General features: G+C 44.7%; 1 protein-coding gene across 16 annotated transcripts in view; it reads right to left on the bottom strand.

Annotated features, from left to right (window-relative positions):
- Nucleotides 1–21,033, bottom strand: part of ARSG (arylsulfatase G) — a 115,928-nt gene that overhangs the window by 63,083 nt on the left and 31,812 nt on the right. For 12 of the 16 annotated variants that reach the window (XR_015947992.1, XR_015947999.1, XR_009557209.2 and 9 more), the window contains 6 exons: nucleotides 15,957–16,067; nucleotides 14,052–14,415; nucleotides 10,795–10,982; nucleotides 8,113–8,160; nucleotides 7,227–7,338; nucleotides 5,169–5,306 (listed from right to left, as the gene is read on the bottom strand). Coding sequence is in view for 6 of the 16 variants with exons in the window: in XM_088661408.1 (XP_088517534.1) it covers nucleotides 5,169–5,306; nucleotides 7,227–7,338; nucleotides 8,113–8,160; nucleotides 10,795–10,982; nucleotides 14,052–14,281 (716 nt within the window). In the remaining 10 variants the exon portion in view is untranslated. The remainder of the gene's footprint in view (nucleotides 1–5,168; nucleotides 5,307–7,226; nucleotides 7,339–8,112; nucleotides 8,161–10,794; nucleotides 10,983–14,051; nucleotides 14,416–15,956; nucleotides 16,068–21,033) is intronic. The other 4 variants (XR_015947995.1, XR_015947996.1, XM_088661410.1 and 1 more) reach the window with 2 other exon arrangements.

Here is a 21,033-nt window from a genome sequence, read left to right as displayed (position 1 = left end):
ACCTTGATCTAACTTGGGTACAAGTAGTTCTGAAATAGTAACAGTAAAATAAGCTATATCACTTCAGGTCACAAACATTTATCCTGGTGCTCAAAACCATGTAACAAAGTTTTGATTTAAAAAAAAACTAGTTAGATCCTGTTCAAGCATAGGTTTTTATGTGTGGCTTGACTTTTGCTTCTTGTGACAACTCAGATGCAGAACTTTGTCAATCACATCAGCAACCCCCCCCCTCCCTCGCATGTACAAGTTTTACAAGACTACTGTGAAATCTCTGTGTGCCTACTCAGAAGTAAACCTAAATGAACTCAGTGGGACTTGTTCCCAGGTGACTGAGTCTTAAGCATATTCACAGCCCAGAATTTCACATTCCAAAAATCTAATATCTGATTCCATACAATGAGGGGAGGAACATCTAAAGAAGACAACAGAGTGTGCTAAGTATGCATTTTTTTATCTAATTAAACATTTTCAAGCTTAGGACAAAATCAAAGCAATCGCTGCCCCTTTAGAAGTCACTGTGAATCTTTTACAGCTTGCAAAATAAAACTTGCAACTGATTCAGTTACATAAGGTTACAGCTAAACTTTATAATTTCCCTGCCCCAGTATCACACACCTTCATTTCTACTAAGTACAGTGGTACCTCGGGATGCGGACCCAATTTGTTCCTGGGTGCTGTTTGCACCCCGAAATGTCTGCAACTCGAGTGGTGATAGAGCGCATGCGTGAAAGCGTGATAGAGTGTTTCTTCGCATGCGCGAAGCACGCAGAACGCTTCTGCACATGTGGCGGAACCCGGAAGTAAACACTTCCGGTTCCGCCACGTTCGTATCCTGAAACAACACAACCCGCAGGTATGACTGTAACAGTGCAAAGTCAGTGGCAAAATCTGCTGATTTGATCTTGATGGCATGGGTATAGGAAGGATCAATGCCACCAACAATGGTTCAGCCTTCCTTGGTTCTGTTTACATAGTACACCCAGGGAACTGGAAGAGACCTCACTTTGTTCATGCTACTCTTTCCACAAATGCAAAAGCATAAAGGATTACATCAGAATGAGGGTGAGCTATGCTTGCATCTGAAGAAGGTGATATACAAAACACTATTAAGAGATAAGGACTGGGCTATTTGCCCAAAGTGATAATTAACAGACGTCAATCAGAGGTGCTTGATTCTACAGAATTAAAGGAATAGTGAAAAAAATAAGCAGAAACTAGCATTTAACATGCACATTAAGGCAATTGTAACAGTCCTCCTTTACTGTCCCAGCTGATTGTTCAACTGGCGAATTATGGGTTAGTGCTTACAGAGGGACACGGGTGGCGATCGGAAGGTCAGCGGTTCGAATCCCCACAACGGGGTGAGCTCCTGTTGCTCTGTCCCAGTTGCTGCCAACCTAGCAGTTCGAAAGCATGCCAGTGTGAGTAGATTAATAGGTACCGCTGTGGCGGGAACACAGAGCGTTTCTGTGCGCTCTGGCTTTCATGTTCCATTGTGCCAGAAGTGGTTTAGTCATGCTGGCCACATGACCCGGAAAACTGTCTGTGGACAAACGCCGGCTTCCTTGGCCTGAAAGCGAGATGAGCCCCGCAACCCCATAGTCGCCTTTGACTGGACTTAACCATCCAGGGGTCCTAGTGCTTATAGATAATTGTGTAATGCTTGGCCATACTTAGTGGATACCCAGGACTTTGTTCTATTGTTCTTGTCAAAAATGAACTTTAAAAGGCCCATCTATTAGTGCTTTATATACACTATATTGTTCTTGACGTATCTCACATTATCATACTGTAATTAATTGTGGAACAAATCCTGTGATGTTGGATGCTAGTCTGTACTTCTTGCATGGTTTATTTCTATGGGTCATGGCATCACTGCAGCTGCCATAAGGTTAATATAAAATATTATCTGTGACCCTGGCACAAGCTCCTATCTCAGATGTGATATGGTAGGAATAATTAACATCCTGATCCTAATTGTTGCAGAAAAAAATAAGCAAACTAACCCTTGTGCTTCTCAGTAAAACTTAATTATCACCCTCCTGTAAGCAGGAACCAGAATTCACAGACAGCTGGATCTCTTTTAAGGTAAAGTTATTATTCAGGAACTAAAGATAGAAAGATACAGCGCTCCCAGAATTAAGATCCTGTCCACTTCAAAACACAACAGTAAACTAGGAGGAACAAACACTTCTAGGCTTTTGCTGTTTTGCGGGTGGGATTCAATTATCTACTGGCAAATTCAGGTTGCACACTTAAAGTAGATTTGCCACTCATGTGCAACCAAACCTGTTGGTGGTGGAGCGGGGCAGGACCAGTCTTTTTGTAGTAAGGAAAGTATCCAGAAAAAGCACTAGAAACTGTGGGACAGTAACACAACATTATATAAGCTCCTTGCAAACAAATAATAATGCATGATCAATTTCTCAAACTTTGTGAAATCATGATGAATGCCGAGTAGAGAGATCTGGAAGAGCCCACAGATAACCCCAAACCTCACCTAAGAAATTTTTGAGTGTCCAGGGCTCAAAGCAATTTAGAAGACTTCTACAGACTTCTAGGCTCTTCTTAAATCCCAGCATTCTTACTTTCTCTTCCCATGAGGATTTGCGATTTACTGAGCTACTTTGATTACCGTATTTTTTCGCTCCATAAGACGCACCTGAGCATAGGACGCACCTAGTTTTTAGAGGAGGAAAAGAAGAAGAAAAATATTTTTCTTTCTTTAATTGTTCTAGGCATAGCAGCCAACTCCTAGAGGCCTAGGTGCCTTTGCCCCCATTAAATATTTGAGGAAGTCGTTCCCCCCCCCCATGTTGATGGGCACTGTCATTCATATAGTGTGCATGCACTTTGTCTTGAGATCAATTGCAGCGGTTATCAACCTGCAGGTCCCCAGATGTTGTTGGACTACAACTCCCATCATCCTTCAACTCCCATCATCCGTGAGCTCTGGCCTTGCTAGCTAGGGGCGATGGGAGTTGTAGTTCAACAACATCTGTGGACCCACAGGTTGAGAAAGGCTGATACAGTATGTGAGGTGGGGCTTACCTGCCCCCCCCAATATTTTATTCAAGTTGGAAGAGGGAGGGAGGGAAGGAAGGGGTGAGAGAGAGAAAGAAAGAGAGACAAGGAAGGAAGGGGTGAAAGAGAGAGGGAAGGAAGGAGGGAAGAAAGGGGTGAGAGGGAGGGAGGGAGGTGAAAGAGAGAGAGAAGGAAGAAAAGGAGGGAAGGAAGGAGACAGAGAGAGAAATGGAGGGAGGGAGGGAGGGAAGAGAGAAGGAAGGAAGGAAGGAAGGAAGGAAGGAAGGAAGGAAGGAAGGAAGGAAGGAAGGAAGGAAGGAAGGAAGGAGAGTGAAAAAAGGGAGAAGGAAGGGGAGGGGGGAGGAAGGATGGAAGCTGGGAGGAGGAGTGGAAGGGGCTCCCTTCTGTCTCTCCTCTCACCTCGCTCGCTGTCACAGAAGCAGCCTGAGAGCCGGTTTCCTGCTGCGTGCGGCTCTGGCTCTGGCATTCGTTCCATAGGACACACAAACTTCTCCCCTTCCTTTTTGGGAGGGAAAAGGTGTGTCTTCTGGAGCGAAAAATACGGCAATAAAATTATTCGGGTCCATTTTGTTGTTCCCCATTGTATCCTGCACACTACTATATAGATACAGCTTCCTGGGTGTTTCTGGGCACCTTAAGTATTGGGTATTATTTAAATATATATATATATATATGTTATTATTTTAAGTCAGTGAACTGCCCACAGGACTTGGATGAGGGGAAGAATAGAAATGTCATAAATAAATAAAATAGCTGTGCCGGTTTCCTTAAAAACCAACAAACAACCCAACAAAACGCTGAAGCTCTCTTTTCTTGAAAAACAGAGCTAAATAACTTTATTGAAATTAGACCCCAAAATCACAGAACCACAACAGAACCACTGGCTTCTCCCTGCCCCCCCAACCACACACACACACTTTCAAATTCAGAAACTCATTTCATTTCAATTATCATCCTTTCCCTTTGGTGCAGGAAGGCTTGCTTTTCTTTCCTGCGACGCCTTTTGTTTTCCTGTTACGCTATGGTGCACCTGCACTCAAAATGCTATGCACAGTTCAAGCCACCTTGCCTCAAAAAGGATACTGTAGAGATGAAGAATGATCAGAAAAGTAGAACTCTCCTTAACACAACACTTGGGGCTTTTTGGTTTAGAAAAAAACAAGAGAGGAAGAAGGAAACGCTGAGAGAGAGAGAGAGAGAGAGAGGATAGATAGGTGATAGATAGGTAAAGGGACCCCCTGACCATTAGGTCCAGTCGTGACCGACTCTGGGGTTGCGCGCTCATCTCGCATTATTGGCCGAGGGAGCCAACATACAGCTTCCAGGTGATGTGGCCAGCATGACAAAGCCGCTTCTGGCAAACCAGAGCAGCACACGGAAATGCCGTTTACCTTCCCGCTGTAGCGGTACCTATTTATCTACTTGCACTTTGACGTGCTTTTGAACTGCTAGGTTGGCAGGAGCTGGGACCGAGCAATGGGAGCTCACCCCGTCGCAGGGATTCGAACCGCTGACCTTCTGACCAGCAAGCCCTAGGCTCTGTGGTTTAACCCACAGCGCCACCCGTGTCCCCAGATGATAGACAGATGATAGATAATTATGCAAGGGGTGGAGAAAGTCGATACAGAGAAGGAAGCTGTATCTAATGAAGGCGAATGTTCTGGACATACAAAATGGATGCCCTCCTTCACAAAGTGCAGAATTAAAACATAGAATTTGCTCCCACAGGATGTAGTGAGGGTCACCAGTTTGGATGGCTTAAAAATGGGATTGGACCAATTCATGGAAGAGAAGGCTGTCAATAACCTTTATCCATGATGGCGATTTTATATGGTTTCAGAGGTAGTATGCTTCCAAACACCAGTTGCTGGGGAATCAAGGAGAAACCTACTGTAAACTACAGAGTTGTTTGAATCAAGGAGAAACCTCTGTAAACTACAGAGTTGTTAAGTTAGTGAAATTAGACAGCATCAACCGTGGCTGGAAGGCATGTTTCAGTCACTCATAATGAGGCATAATGCAATGCTGTGGTTAGCAAAAGCTCCCGGTCTCTTCATACAGCTAAGTCATAGTTTAGTGTTACATCCAAATAAGATAATTGACAACTGAGATGTCCTCACCTTGCATACTGAATGAACTGAATCGCCTTCTCTGTGTATTTTGCAGCCAGGCTGGTTAGGTTCACAGGCTGTTGGACAATTGTGAGGTTTTCAAAAAGAGGTAGTGCTATTTCAGGATAACAGTCTTTCCGATGTTTCCTGGGTGGGGAAAGATTTTTTATTTTATTTTTATTTTTTGAACTTTGAAAGGTGTGATTAAACAACAATAGGCTACAAGAGAATCTATTTTTAAAATCTAGTTAGTTTTTATTTCATTGATATCTATTATGAAACAGAGGTTTATAAAATTATGAACAGTGGGGTAAGAGTAAATAAAGAGAATTCTCTCTCTCTCTCTCTCTCTCTCTCTCTCTCTCTCTCTCTCTCTCTCTCTCTCTCTCTCTCATATATCCACCCACCCACAGATACTACTAGAACTCAGGGTCATTCAACAAAGCTTAATGGCAGTAAATTCAGGGCAGGAAAAAGGAAGTACAGTACTTGTTCACTCAGCAAATAATATATGAAAATCACTGTCACAGGATGTGGTGAAGGTTGCTGCCTTAGATGGTGCTCTGCAGACATCGTTGGACTACAGCTCCCATCAGCCCCACCCATCATGGCCAATGGTCAGGGATGATGGGAGTTGTAGACTATCAAAACATGTGGAGATCAGCAGCTTGGGGAAAGCTGCTTACATATCAAACAGCAAACTCATTCTTCCAATGTGGTTTCTTACATGTCAGTTTGCATTTCTTAGTACAGATGTACTTAGATCTGATGTGTAGAGATATTTCCTATTCTAATTAATTCAAGAAGGTTCTGGAAGCTTCTCTGTGTGAAAGAAACAAGCAGAAGGTCCTGATGTTTGGGTTATTCCTTCAGAGAAGCTGAGTACAGCTGGTTTTAAACTGGTTCTTTTATCTCTTTCTGTCAAGGTCATGCTGTCTATAATAATAGGCCAGAAGGAGCCTGGGTTTCACTTTCTCTCTCTCTCTTTCTTCTGGTGTGGTGTTCTGTATACAGTGGTACCTTGGTTCTCAAACTTAATCTGTTCCGGAAATCCGTTCCAAAACCAAAGCGTTCCAAATTCAAGGCGCTTTTCCATAGAAAGTACTAATGCAAAATGGATTAATCCGTGCCAGACTTTTAAAATCAACCCCTAAAACAGCAATTTAACATGAATTTTAGTATCTAACGAGACCATTGATCCATAATATGAAAGCAATAAACAATGTACTGCAGTCACATAATCAATGAATCAGTAGATGAATGGGGTTCCTCACAGTCACGAAAACAAAAAACAAGTCACAAAAACAAAAATGCAAAATAAATAGCAAAAACAGACAAACCTCAGCGTAACACTCAAACTGGAATTGTGGCACTCAAATCAGAAGCACAACACTCAAAACGGAGCCCATTCGGCTTCCGAAAACAGTTCGTAAACCGGAACACTTATTTCCGGGTTTGCAGTGTTTGGGTTCCAAGTTGTTTGAGAACCAAGGTACCAATGTTTAGTTTTATTATAAGTTATTGAAAGTTTAAGCTAAGTCTGCTGCAACTGGATTTCTTATGGGCAGTGCCAATCCTGAATGCATTGAATTTGTGACCATTATGCTCATTTGCCTTCAGTAGCAGTAAAGCTCTGCTGGATGAAATACAATTGCCTCTGGGAATCCCCCAACGTGTTTAAGTTTTTACTCTGCTAACTATACGTTGGGAGTTTGGCCAAAATGGCCTGTCCATACACAAAAGGTAGATTTACAGAAGCCTTTGGAGGAGGGGAGGGGAATGCTGAGTGTCTGCTGAAGGAGAACAGAAAATTGGGGTGGGGTGGGGATGTAATGGAATATCCTGAAAGGAAGCATGCCTGGCCGGCTGTAACTTCAAACAGGAACGCTCCACACTGCAACATTTTGTTGCAGGCACCTCTGATTACCTAACATGAGGGACAAACAAGAGGGGGGTGGTTCTCTCTATCATGCCCCAGTTGTGAATTTCCCAGCAGAATCTGGCTCCTTCTGAGCTCCGGAAGCCTGTCTGCAAGGACACTAGTGCTCACCCCCCCAGGAATCATACCTTATTGCTGCAGAGTGCCCAGGGCAAGCTGGGCAAGGAGGGAGGTTATAGCCCGGTGTGTCAGTGCAGCCCATATCATGGCTATAGGGTATCCCCAGGTAGTAATCAAAGCCTGGAATTAAAGGCGCAGTATTAGAATATGCAAGGCCACTTGTTGTGCTCGGAAAGCAATTTTGGGTTCTTTTTTAAGGAAACAGGTTTATACTATTGGTTGTATAAAGTTAATCTGCAACCACTGCAGTAACAAGAAGTGTTGCTAGCAGGCAGAACAGCTGTCCCAAGTTCCACTGCTGACAATTCAATCCATGCAGGCAAAGATCTGAACTTTCCCCGCAAAAATCCTATCTTTAAAGCTGAATCGGAACAAACATCAATTCGGGTTTTTTCCATAGATTGATATTTGCTCTGAATGAGCAGGTTTTCACAAGGAAAGCTCTGGAGGGGGAAAAAATTAAAAAGAAGGAAGGGACCTATTACGCCTTAACTGCAGATAGCATCAGTACTGAGAAGGGGGTTTGCTCCAGGAAGGGATCATGCAACCTAGTCTTGATCTCTTCCCTGTGACTGAGAGATTAGACCGCAAGGGCTTGTTTTTACTGAGGCAGTAAATCTGAGTCATGGTTTAAGGCCAGGGGCTCACCTGATCAAATGCTTCTCTATACAAAACTTTGCCCTAGCCATAGAAAACTAGCAGTTCAGGAAGAGCGTTTTCATCTTGAGACGTTAGGAGGGCTTGACACTGAGGGCATGCACTGGTACGAAGAAAAACCCAAGCATGTGAGCTCACATCTAAAGTTTCAAGTCTTGAGGAAGAACCAGGCCTAAACCTGCAGTGGACGTTTGGATTTCGAGATGGGGTGGGGGGAACATAGCATGGTATCCTTACCACGAAAGTTGGGGTGATAAGGGCCGTTGTGTCCCAAGTGCCATTTCCCTGCAAGGAAGCAATTGCCGGAAGAACGATATTAGAAACTCATATATACCAGTGACTAGAGAGAGTACTTGATGCTTTTTATCCGAGGTTGCGGTGAACAGGGCTGGGCAAGGAGGTGACCAGTGGGATTAGGCCATCAAACTCGAGGAGCCTTCAGGCAGCAGCTTCTATGAACACCAAGATCTTAAAAGATGCAAAACAACCCACCCTTTGCAGACACAGTGAGCTCTTAGACGTTATTTCTTTCTGGCCAAGTGATAGCATCTCAAGGGAGAGGAAAGAAGGACCTAGTCAGGAAGTCCCCAGCCATCATTCTTGCATGCCGAAGAAGTAGAGGGGAATTTCCTGCACATTCAGTTGCCAGTGTATGACCCAGATCTGTGATTATTATGCCTCCCTTTCACGGTAGCGTGGAAAGCAAAATGTATATTTCTCTTCCACCAGTGATGCATGATTAATATGATACTCGGAGGCAGCATCCCAGATGCTCCCCCACAGTCTCACGCAAGGGGTGCCTGAAATTTACGTAATAATAATAATAACTATTATTATTATAATTTATTATTTATACCCCGCCCATCTGGCTGGGTTTCCCCAGCCACTCTGGGCGGCTTCCAACAGAAAAATAAAATAATCGATTAAACATTAAAAGCCTCCCTAAACAGGGCTGCCTTCAGATGTCCTCTAAAAGTCTGGTAGCTGTTTTTCTCTTTGACATCTGATGGGAGGGCATTCCACAGGGCAGGTGCCACTACCGAGAAGACCCTCTGCCTGGTTCCCTGCAACTTGGCTCCTCTCAACGAAGGAACCGCCAGAAGGCCCTCGGCGCTGGACCTCAGTGTCCGGGCAGAACGATGGGGGTGGAGACGCTCCTTCAGGTATACTGGACTGAGGCCATTTAGGGCAGGCATCCCCAAACTGCGGCCCTCCAGATGTTTTGGCCTACAACTCCCATGATCCCTAGCTAACAGGACCAGTGGTCGGGGAAGATGGGAATTGTAGTCCAAAACATCTGGAGGGCCGAAGTTTGGGGGTGCCTGATTTAGGGCTTTAAAGGTCAGCACCAACACTTTGAATTGTGCTCGGAAACATACTGGGAGCCAATGTAGATCTTTCAAGACTGGTGTTATGTGGTCTCGGCAGCCGCTCCCGGTCACCAGTCTAGCTCCCGCATTCTGGATTTGTTGTAGTTTCCGGGTCACCTTCAAAGGTAGCCCCACGTAGAGCGCATTACAGTAGTCCAAGCGGGAGATAACTAGAGCATGCACCACTCTGGCGAGACAGTGTACAGGCAGGTAGGGTCTCAGCCTGCGTACCAGATGGAGCGGCGATTATTTGTTTGTGGAGTTTATATTTCACCTTCTCTTGCAACCGGCTTCATTGCAGCTTACCATAATCATCAGAACAAATGCAACGTAATAGAAGTAAAAAAAACAACAACCCTCAAACCAGCAATAAAACACAAAGATCAAAAGCAGGGGGGAAACAGCATTGTATGGTATTCAGTTAAATAAATGTGTGAGCCAAATGTCTTTTGCATGGGCAACAGAAGTTTCCCATTTCTTTCCCCCCATGTGTGCCCACCTCACCCCCAAATCTGCTCTGAAGGATTGGGGGTGGGGACCCAGATTTAGGGCGTGGGGAGTCGCGTTATGCAAGTCAAAGTTGTTCCACCCACACAAGAAACTACTTTGTGCTACTTTAAATAAAACCCATTATGTGGCTTTAAAAATACCCATTAAAACAGAGAACAGATGCGCTTTGGCAATTTCACGCGTGGTGAACCCTAACAATGCACCCAGAAATGCTGCTTTTATTGACAGTTCAAGATACTACGCCAGTGGTGTTTAGCATCAGCCTCAGGTGGAACTTCTGTGGTCAACAGACTGTGAGCAAGGAAATCCCTGGTTCACATCTCACCGCTGCCATGAATTTCAGAGGTAGCTTTGGACAACTAAATCTCTCTCTCTCTCCTTTCCTGAGTCTCACATCTACATTATGGATGTACTTCTGCTAATCTCTTTACAGGATTTTTGTACAAAGATGATTTGTGGGAAGGAATTTGAACACTCAAAAAGCATGGGGAAATATGCAGAGTTGTGCTATCTATATATATATAAATGTAAACTGGGTATGTTCCTTCGTCGCCAATGTTCACCAAAACCGCTTGACCGATTGAGATGAAAATTTGACACATCACATGCGAATGTCCGAAGGCTATAGGAAAGTTTGCTAAGACAGATGTTTCACCTACGCTAGGTAAAACCCAAAAAACCCTGTGTTTCAGAACTCACAAATCATACAAAAGTGCATGCTGGGAGCACAGGAGAGGTTGCAAACCAGTGCCCTCTAGCGACGGCTACACTGGTACTGCACCTAGGAAAGCTTCCCTGTCCACACCATCTCGGCTCGACTTTGCAGACTAGGCCGCTTTCCAGACTAGGCCGAGTGGAGGTGGGGGCTTGCCTGGGTGGGGGAGGGGGGGAGGGAGCGGGAACCACCAACCTTCTGATCGGCAAGCCCTAGGGTCTGTGGTTTAGACCACAGCGCTACCCGCATCCCTCTATAGATATGTAGATATATTTAAAAACAACAAAAGCAGGTTAATTTTCTATTGGAGGTCGGTTAAATTACCTATGGCAGCAGTGAGGTAGCCAGCTTCCTTCAGAACATCTCCCAAGGTAGTCTCGTTCAACGGGAGGCCGGCCACCGAGGTGACAGCAAAATTGTGGGTCACTCCATTGCGAAGGCCAAGGCGCCCTGTAAGCAGAGAGGCTCGTGATGGGGAACAGGTGGATGCCGCTGAATGGAAATCGAGAAACCTAGAGGAGGCAAAAGAAAAGAAAAGAGGTTCCAACTATTATTTGCCATTTATTGTGCTTCCTTTTTCTTGAAAGAATTCACTCTGATCCAGTCAAGCTTAATGCAGGTTTTCTTAATGGTAGCCTCAACGACATTGCAATCCTAATCAGTGTGTCCCCCCGCCCCCGGTTCCTCTTTCCTCTTTATAAAACACTTTGAACTCTCAGATCCATTTGTGACACAGCAAATTGTGACACAGCAAATTCTAGTGGAATTTCTGGTGGAAAGCAATGCCTCTCTCCCTGGCTACTCTGGTTAGAGGCTTTAGGTCTCTGCCCCTCCAAGTCCATTGTTAAGAGGTATGGTCTTTATCCCCACATCCTTTGCCACGGTTACATTCCGGGGGAAATAAAGCCCTTTCTGACTGCCTAGAAGCAACAAGCTCCGCTCCCAGCCCCATCTTGGGTGTCCTCTATAGGTGGGTAAGGAAAAGGTCCAGCAGTTGTTATGCACGCACATAAGTATTTGTGCCCACAGAATTAGCAAAACGACTAACTTGGCAGGGGAGGACACCAGAGAGCAAACAGGATTAGTTGATTATGTTAGGATTTCATAGTAGATTCTGTTCCGCCTTAAACAGGAACAGGCTTGGAAGAGGATGTTGAATGTGTCACATGATGTATACTTCCATTTGTTGTGCTATTGTAGTGTTAGTTGCTTTACTTTCGCTATGCTGAAGGAGGAAGACGTATCTGTACATGCTCTGATATGCTTCTAGAATAAACGCTTGTAAATATGCAAGAACTTCTCTCTGTGTCTTATCTTCTGCCAAACCACGGTAACGCTGGATGAACTCTGCAGATAACGTGTCCAGACTCCGAGAGCCTGGATCGTGTTACAGTTAGCTACAGCTGAGGTGGAGAAGACACCCGGCAGATGAAGGCCAGGTCTTCAGCGTGTATGCCAACAGATTATAGTGGTACCTCTACTTACGAATAACTCTACTTACGAATAACTCTACTTACTAATGGAGCTCCATCCGCCATCTTGGATGCGGTTTAGATGGGATTTTTTCTACTTACGAATTTTTAGATAGGGTTGCTTCGACTTATGAATTTTTTCTCCCAATGCATTCCTATGGGATTCGACTTACCAATTTTTTCGACTTACAAATGTGCGTTCGGAACGTATTAAATTCATAAGTAGAGGTACCGCTGTATTTGAATGCTGATGCAGTCACAAAAGGAGTGTTCTATAAAAATTGTCCCAACACACTGACATCTCCAGCCAGGCTGGAGTTATCTAATCTCTCCCAGGAACATCATTCCCTAAGCGGGCTGGATCAAAATGTAGTTGCTTTACTTTCGGAGCATCATGCTCTTAACTATGGACTGAGATGCACACTGTCCAAAAGCCAGCATACATGTCATGGGGGTTTGGGATTGGAAATGTGGCTATTTATCCAGCTAAGCGGTAATTGATACCAATGAGAGCTTTTGAACAATTTGACAGTGTTAGAGGCCTGAGGAGTCTAAAAGGACCAAGACATAGGCCTGATGTTCCTGGAGGCTAGAATCAAGTAATGGGTGGGCAAGTCTTTCGCAACACCTGAAGATTTTGTGTTGTGTTCACATTCAGCTCTGAGGCAAGAATTTATCAGCCGGTGTGGCATTTTAAAAACCCAAACGGAACAAGAGTGGTATGCCGCGGTACAAAAACAAAACAGTAAGCAATCAGATGTTCTAATCACTGTTGTTATCTTAGCTCCCTGGACAGACAATTTACCTGGGCAGGTTTTATAAGTTAGTGCTGACATCTCTTGAGGAAGTTTTTATGAACTTTGCCCATCCCAAAGACGACGCAACCTTTCATTATCAGGGAGAATCTTTGTACAGGCCCTGTGGTTACAGAGGAACATTTTGAAAATGTGACTAGGGTTGCCAGACTCAATAGTGGACAGGACTTCTGTGCCTTTAATTGCCCTGCTCTCTTTTGAGTCTGGAAACCTTAAAGAGAAACCAGCAGACCCTTTGCTTGGAAATTAAAGGTTTCCAGACTTAAAAGAGAGCAGGGCAATTAAAGGCACAGAAGTCCTGTCCACTATTGAGTCTGGCAACTCTAAACATGACAGGGAAAGGTAGAAATGAAAAGTGGGTTCTCTGGATTTTAGAAATCTTTTTGTGATTACCATTAATATCACAAGGACATTCCTCCAAGGAGCTCAAGGTGGCATACATGGTTCTTCCCCCCCATGTCATTTAATCCCCACAACAACCCTGTGAGGTAGGTTAGGCTGAGAGGCAGTGACTGGGCCCAAGGTCACTCGCTGAACTTCATGGATGAGTGGGGATTTGAACCATAGCTGTCAAGTTCTCCCTTTTTTTAAGGGAAATTCCCTTATGCTGAACAGGATTCCTCGCGAGAAAAGGGAAAACTTGACAGCTATGATTTGAACTCTGGTCTCCCAAATCCTAGTTTGACACTCAAACCACAATGCCATATAGACTCTGTGAACTTACATAGACAACAGTGTTGATCGGAGGGTTCTGGGGGGCTGGGGAAGCTAATACAATGTTGAAAGTCATCCATCATACAGATGGACTGGAAAATGACATTGGCCGGCCTCACGGAAATAAACAGAAATGTTAACAGTGAATAGCACAACCTGTTCCACCAAAACGGGTTGCTCCATTCTACTTTATGTACCGTATTTTTCCATGATGTTTTTTGCAACAACAACAACAAAAAAGTCAAAAAGTGGAGGTCGTCTTAAACACGGATGGTGAATGCACCATGGTTGGGGCTCTGGCGTGAGTAGCTTGGGCTTGGGTTGGGGCTCTGGCCAGATTTCTTAATTTTGGGTTCAAAATTATACATGGAAAAAATATGGTCATCTGATCGTGTTGATATCTGAATTGGCTTGTTGTCCTCTTCCCCCTCACCATCCCTTTTCCGTCACATTTTAAAAACTGCGGGTCTGAGGACAGGGTCTTCGTGACTTTGTAATCTTTGTGCAGTGCCTAGGGTAGCTTCCACACTTTTTACAAACAGCAACAATAGTGGATGCTAAGCGTTGGTTTGAACCTTACCTCATGCCTTCTGTTGCTATCTTATCCAAGTGAGGCGTGTCTTTTCTCAGGTTCCAGTTGGCCCCAAGATCTCCCCATCCAATATCATCCGCTAAAATTATTATGAAGTTGGGTTGTTTGTAGCCTGATCTTTTCCCACTCACAGAGACACGTGGGTGTTGATAGTAGAAGAGACCTATGAAGCAGCTGGCCAGCACGAATATTAGTCCCTTCAGAAGCAGAATCTCCATCGTATCAGAAATGTTCCACCAGGAAACATCTCATGGATGCTAGCAGTTAGCTAAAAATATGCTCTTACAACTCCTTTTGTGCTTTCTTCACAGGCAATGTAAGAATTTCACATCATCAGAAACATATGCACCATCTGCAAAAAAAGAGAGGAAATTATAAATAAAGATGAGAGGGAGGAAAACCCAGAGGCAATAGCAGCACACATAATATTTATACGGAGTGGGCCTTGGCCTATACCAAGCCTCTAGGTGATGGCCTGACTTGATGACGGTAGAAACCTCTGACAGCATGGCAGGGAAGTTGCTGGAGCCCACCAGAATTTTGCTAAAGCTTCCAGGAAAGTCCAGCCCCACATCTATGGGAAGCAGAACCCCAGATTCATTAACAGGCACCAGTTTTCAGACAATTCCATAGCAACCCTGCTTCAACTGTCTTTGCAAGGTAGAGAAAAGTGTGAGAGCTCTTTGGACACCAAAGTCCAACCCCAGAAAAAAGTTAGACATACTTAAGCCATACTGAAATCAATGGGTAGGTTGGTCACACAACTAACAAGTTCACTCCTTCTATGAATGCTTCCTTGAAGAAAAGTCCCACTGTGTTCAAAGGGCATGCTCAGAAGCAAGTGTTTAGGATAGCACTCTGAAGGTCCCTAGATTCCACACAATTGAAGTACAACTGTCTCTAGATCGGGACCCAGTTGCCAAAACATTATTCACCTACTTATTCCCGCCCCCCGACAGTCTCACTAGATGAGGGTTAAGGTTTGGGGAGGCGAGGGGTTATCATTGGCACTCTTGACAGCTCCATGCAGAGTTCGGGCTGGAGGCTCCACAAGAGCAGATCCCAAATTTTGCTTCAGGCACAATCATCCTCACACTGAGCCTTAACCAGAAATTGCATCTCCATCTGAGTAGCTAGCTCGGATTTCCATGTGCTAAGCTTCCTTGTTTAAAAGGAGTCCAGCTTGCTATAAAGGTAAAGGGGACCCCTGACCATTAGGTCCAGTCGTGACCGACTCTGGGGTTGCGGCGCTCATCTCGCTTTATTGGCTGAGGGAGCCAGCGTACAGCTTCCGGGTCATGTGGCCAGCATGACTAAGCCGCTTCTGGCGAACCAGAGCAGCGCACGGAAACACTGTTTACCTTCCCGCTGGAGCGGTACCTATTTATCTACTTGCACGTTGATGTGCTTTCGAACTGCTAGGTTGGCAGGAGCTGGGATCGAGCAACGGGAGATCACCCCATCACAGGGATTCGAACCGCCAACCTTCTGATTGGCAAGCCCTAGGCTCTGTGGCCTATATCAGTCGTCAATTCTGAAGGAGGTGCTGGTCGGGGAGACGCTAGGGCTTCTCAGTTGGTCTTTGGTCAACAGAGAGCTAGGTGATCTACTCATCTCAGTGAGATGCTGGCACAATGGGGTCCTTCAGCCCAGGTACTTCTGGTTTAGTATAAATACCCTGATGGTTATTCTTTCCATCACTCCAAACCTCCAGTGATATATATCCCTTTATATCAGGCATAGGCAAACTTGGCCCTCCAGATGTTTTGAGACTACAATTACCATCATCCCTGACCACTGGTCCTGTTAGCCAGGGATGATGGGACTTGAAGTCCCAAAACATCTGGAGGGCCGAGTTTGCCTATGCCTGTTTTAAATCCACAAAATTCTCACCTTGACATCTTAAATTGATGTCTGATTTTCTTCTTCTGGTATCTCAACCCGCATTAGATGACTTCTGAATTTGATCTGCAGAAGGGAGAACTTCTGACATACCTAGTTTGCCTGTACCAGAAGACAAAAATAAATAAAAATAAAATTTTCATTGGAGCGGGGGTAGGGTGTGGAGGACACATTTTACTTTGGCAGAAATCGAAACTGTCATTTTCAAATGCACAGCTGAGTTAATTTTATGAGTGTTTTCACACATATGCAAGGCAAGGTTAAAAGAAGACAACAGTATGCTTGCACACAGAAACACAAACACAAGAAGAGCAGCATCTGTTCTTCCTAACCACCACCATGCATAGATCTTTTTTTAAAAAAACAACAACTATAGTTTTATTAATTTCCAATATACAGACACCCCCCCCCAATTTATGCATTCAGTATGTACGCAGCTGTGTGTATGTGCATTGTGCCGAACCTGGAAGTGAATTTAAGAATCGCTAAAACAGAAGAGGCGTGAGTCTGTCAGAAAAGGCGCAAAAACAGAACCTTGCAATCCCACGGGCCTTCACAACTGCAATCCCAAGAGCCCTTGCGCCAACCATTGAGGCCTGTGGAGAGTTGGAGTTTGAAGGAGGAGGTTGAGAGAGAGGAATTGTGCTGGGGTTTGCAGGCGTTGCTTGAGTCGTTCTTTGAGATGGCCCCTAAATGCACAGCCTCGTCATCTTCCTATGCAGGAGGAGGAATTGGAAATGCTAGACTCTTGATGGGATGGCTTGAGCGTGTGCTCACAAGTTTGGCAGGAATTGTTAGTATACCAGTCCTCCGTTGCTGGGTGTGTGATTGTCACATCACATGTCCATGTTTACCTTCTAGGCTTGGAAAAGCCTGAGAACGGAAGTTAGCCTCATCTCTTCCACTTTTTCCGTTTCTGTACTTTTTACTTTCTGTTCTCTCTCGGAGCTGAAGTGAGAGAGGACGCCATGATTGTTTGTCCTGTAAATATTGCCGAATAAAAGCTTAGAATGGGCACACAAATTCTCCACTTCCTTTCTGCTCATCTCTGCCGAGTGTGCATGCAAATAGGCATCTGCTATGTGTCGCTGGAGTGTCCCGGGACTGTTGATTTATGGATGTCCCGGAGCTGTGCAACACCAGGAAGACGCCGGGGAGGTTTCGTCTCATCTCGGGGGCTGCGTGGGCCCCCCCCGGCGTATCCTGACGGGAATGCGTCCAGCAACACATGCCGTTAAGGTATGAGAGAAGAAAATCTGGGCATCGGAGGCAGCGAGTGCCTGTACACCCGCGACTGCCAAGGTCCCCAGCCACGTGGAGGATGAGGCCCCGCCTGTTGAAGGCACACAAGGCACTGAACCTGTGGCTAGAGGCCATGAACCGCCAGCATATCCCCATTGATGGCAGCATGTTACGCAAGAAGACTCTCAGGCTGTATGTACACTTCTTCTACTTCTTCTTCTTCTTTAAAAAAAATAATTTTTATTGTTTTCTCATAAATATACATGAACATAACATAAACACCACTGAGCCTAGGGCTTGCTGATCAGAAGGTCGGCTGTTCAAATCCCTGTGACGGGGTGAGCTCCCGTTGCTTGGTCCCAGCTCCTGCCAACCTAGCAGTTCGAAAGCATGTCAAAATGCAAGTAGATAAATAGGAACCGCTACAGCGGGAAGGTAAACGGCGTTTCCATGTGCTGCTCTGGTTTGCCAGAAGCGGCTTTGTCATGCTGGCCACATGACCTGGAAGTTATACGCCGGCTCCCTCGGCCAATAATGCGAGATGAGCGCGCAACCCGAGTCGGTCACGACTGGACCTAATGGTCAGGGGTCCCTTTACCCTTTTTAACATAAACATAACAAATACATATTCATTTATCCCTGATTACAAATATAGGGATTTCTCTTCAAAATACAAAATAACCATAAAAAATGTTCTTCCGAACTTGACTTCCCCTTTACTTTCTCTTTGGTTTTATTTGTTAATTTTTAATTTCCACGCTTTTTTAATTCCATACTCTATTTTTATATACCATCACTTCATCTGTACAAACTATTTCTACAATTGTAGGTATTACATCATTCCTGTTAGTGTTTTTACCGTTTCACAATACGTCTTAAGATATTCCAAGAATTTGCTCCATTCTTTCTGGGTTTTCTGGTCTTTTTGTTCTCTTACCCTTCCAGTCAACTTAGCCAGCTCTATATATTCTATCAATTTACCTCTCCATTCTTCTACTGCTGGAATCTCTGTGGTTTTCCACCTCTGTGCTAATAGCATTCTGGCCGCTGTGGTGGCATACGTAAATATTTTTATATCCTCTTTTTTAAATTTCATTCCCTATTAAACCTAACAAAAATAGCTCCGGCTTCTTCGGGGATGTGTATTTTAACATTCTTTTTATCTCATTGTATATTGATTCCCAAAACGGTTTTACTTTATGTACTGTATGTACACTTCAAGCAGCCTGAGAAGGAGTTCTGAGCCAGTTCTGGCTGGCTGACCCGCTTCAATTTGAAGAACATCGGCACCTGTGTTGAAGCTGCATCCATGGACTATGAGGCTTCCCCCAAAATGTCCTGACCCGCTGAAGAGACAGAAGTGCAAGCAAAAAGACAATGGGAAGGCTTTCCCCATTGGCCACCCTTCCTGCCCGTCTGGTAGGGCTGCTGGTTTTTAAAAGGGGGTTGTTGTTTTTTCTGGGGTTCCCAGAGGTTTAGAGGTTTTAGTCTGCAGGCTTTTCCAATGGGTGCTTCAATTATACACAATTTCGCCTAGGCGCACAGCGCCTCGGAACGTAACACCCCCAACCCCCCGTATATGGGTGGGTGTTGCTGTAGAAGAGAAAGAGATACAAAAACAAAATCCTAATTTGCCCCCCACACGTAGAAATTCTTACTGTAAAAACACATTCGTGCCTGAACTCACACTTATACTTAGTAGGATTTGAAGGTTACCAGAAAAGTAATTTCGTCTAGATCTGCAATATGATCAAGATAGGACATGCAAAGGACAGGTCATAAAGGAGTCAGTGTTCTCTGCGCAGACAAGCGCAGAAGGCGGCAAGCGCAAGGATTTAAGATTATTAAACGTACAAGGACATAGTAAGGGTCTTCGCTGCAAAGAGTAGCTTGCTGGCTTATGGGGTCCCAACTTAACCATCGCTTGATTTTGGCAGGCTCTGAAGTGAGCTGCAGTATATTACTGATGCCATAAGGAATGGCAGCTGGCCTTTGCAGAGAAGGTCAACTACAAAACGAAAGGCACACAATCACATTTTTTAAAAAATTACTTTATCGGGCAGCATTATGATTTTACTGTATGTGTTCATAAACAAAAACCTAACCTATCCTCTCCTTCCCACCATGTAAGACTTTGTAACTCATGATATTTCTATGCTGGTGTGCATTGCTCGGGCTACTTTCTTCTAATTTTGCAAACTTCAACAAAAATTATGAATGACCTCAAAGGAATTTTTTTTTGTCGTGATCTTATTTTCTCTTGTCCTGTCATAGCTCAGCAAATGATGTTCAGATTTCGTTTGTCACATAAATGTATTGTGAAACTTGAGGACTGTTGTTTGAATACGGGCGGTGGAGGGCCTTTCTTTTCCTCCTCAATGCCTTTTTTGTTGTAATGTCTGTTTCGTGTGTGTGTGTGTGTACTGCAGTGGAAAAAAGAGTGTTAGAAATCAGGACAGAAGTGCTTGGATTGTAACCTGTAAAACTCGTTCAATAAACGGAACATCTGAATGCAACTTCTGTGCAGTATGGGCTGAAAAAGAGCTTGCAGATTGTTATAATAATTTTAAGGTCTCAAGTGTAGAATAAATATTCATAAATGCACAAATATCTAAATATATGAACCATGTGTCTGAAATAGTATGGGAGAGCAATCCTGAAGCCATTTTGACTCTCCCAATGAACTCAAATATTCCTCTGCAGTAAGGGAGGCAAACGGGGAAAGCCTTCCTATTGTCTTTTTGCTTCCAAATCCTGTCTTATAGGCGTATTTGTGTACAAATAGGGGACCCAGGTGGCACTGTGGTTAAACCACTGAGCCTAGGGCTTGCTGATCAGAAGGTCGGCGGTTCGAATCCCTGTGATGGGGTGAGCTCCCGTTGCTTGGTCCCAGCTCCTGCCAACCTAGCAGTTCGAAAGCACGTCAAAATGCAAGTAGATAAATAGGAACCGCTACAGCGGGAAGGTAAGCGGCGTTTCCATGTGCTGCTCTGGTTCGCCAGAAGCGGCTTAGTCATGCTGGCTACATGACCTGGAAGCTATACGCCGGCTCCCTCGGCCAATAATGCAAGATGAGCGCGCAACCCCAGAGTTGGTCACGACTGGACCTAATGGTCAGGGGTCCCTTTACCTTTACCTTTTTAGGGTGAGCCTGTGACCTGGATTCAGGAACTAAAAGTATTAACCACCACAAAAGAATGGCCAGACTGCCCAGGTAATGCAATCAGTGACCATTGTCAGGTATCCTGGCAGGCAGGATTTCTGCTCTAGACCGCCTCCTTCTGCGATGTATGTATGATGTTTCAGGGGGTATACTTGGGCTACAGGGTGGGCAATTTCAAAACACTATATAAGGGCTTGCACACCATTGTTCAGGGTTCTCCCTCCTGCCTGTGGTGAGTGGGGACCCTGTTGTAACAGTTCCTTTAATAAAGATTAGGCTTACTAGCTGCTTTGCTTCTCAATATACTCTGGTTGGCCTCTGTTGTTTTCTCCTACCGATAGGACTCTATACGGGCTCCGGAATACCCCATAAGGGAAAGGGAGCAGTTTTTCTTATAACACAGATCAAAAACATTACCCACAGTTAGAACTGCCAAGAAGTAAGTTACTTGTACCCCTGGCCATTTTGGCTTTTGTCACAAAAGGGTTCTGCCATCCTATCAAAACCCTGGAACCGTAAATCGTATCCCCGGGGTGCAATCATAGAATTGTAGAGCTGGAAGGGTCCCCAAGGGTCATCCAGTCCAACCCCCTGCAATGTGGGAAATTATATTGGGACCAGCAGATCAGCCAGTTTTATAACTAATGAGCATACACATGGGCA

This window comes from Zootoca vivipara, chromosome 2 (assembly GCF_965207765.1).
Source record: "Zootoca vivipara chromosome 2, rZooViv2.hap1.1, whole genome shotgun sequence".
Classification (NCBI taxonomy): domain Eukaryota; kingdom Metazoa; phylum Chordata; class Lepidosauria; order Squamata; family Lacertidae; genus Zootoca; species Zootoca vivipara.
The sequence above is the reverse complement of the archived record's forward strand: the minus strand, read 5'-3'. Positions and strand labels throughout refer to the sequence as shown.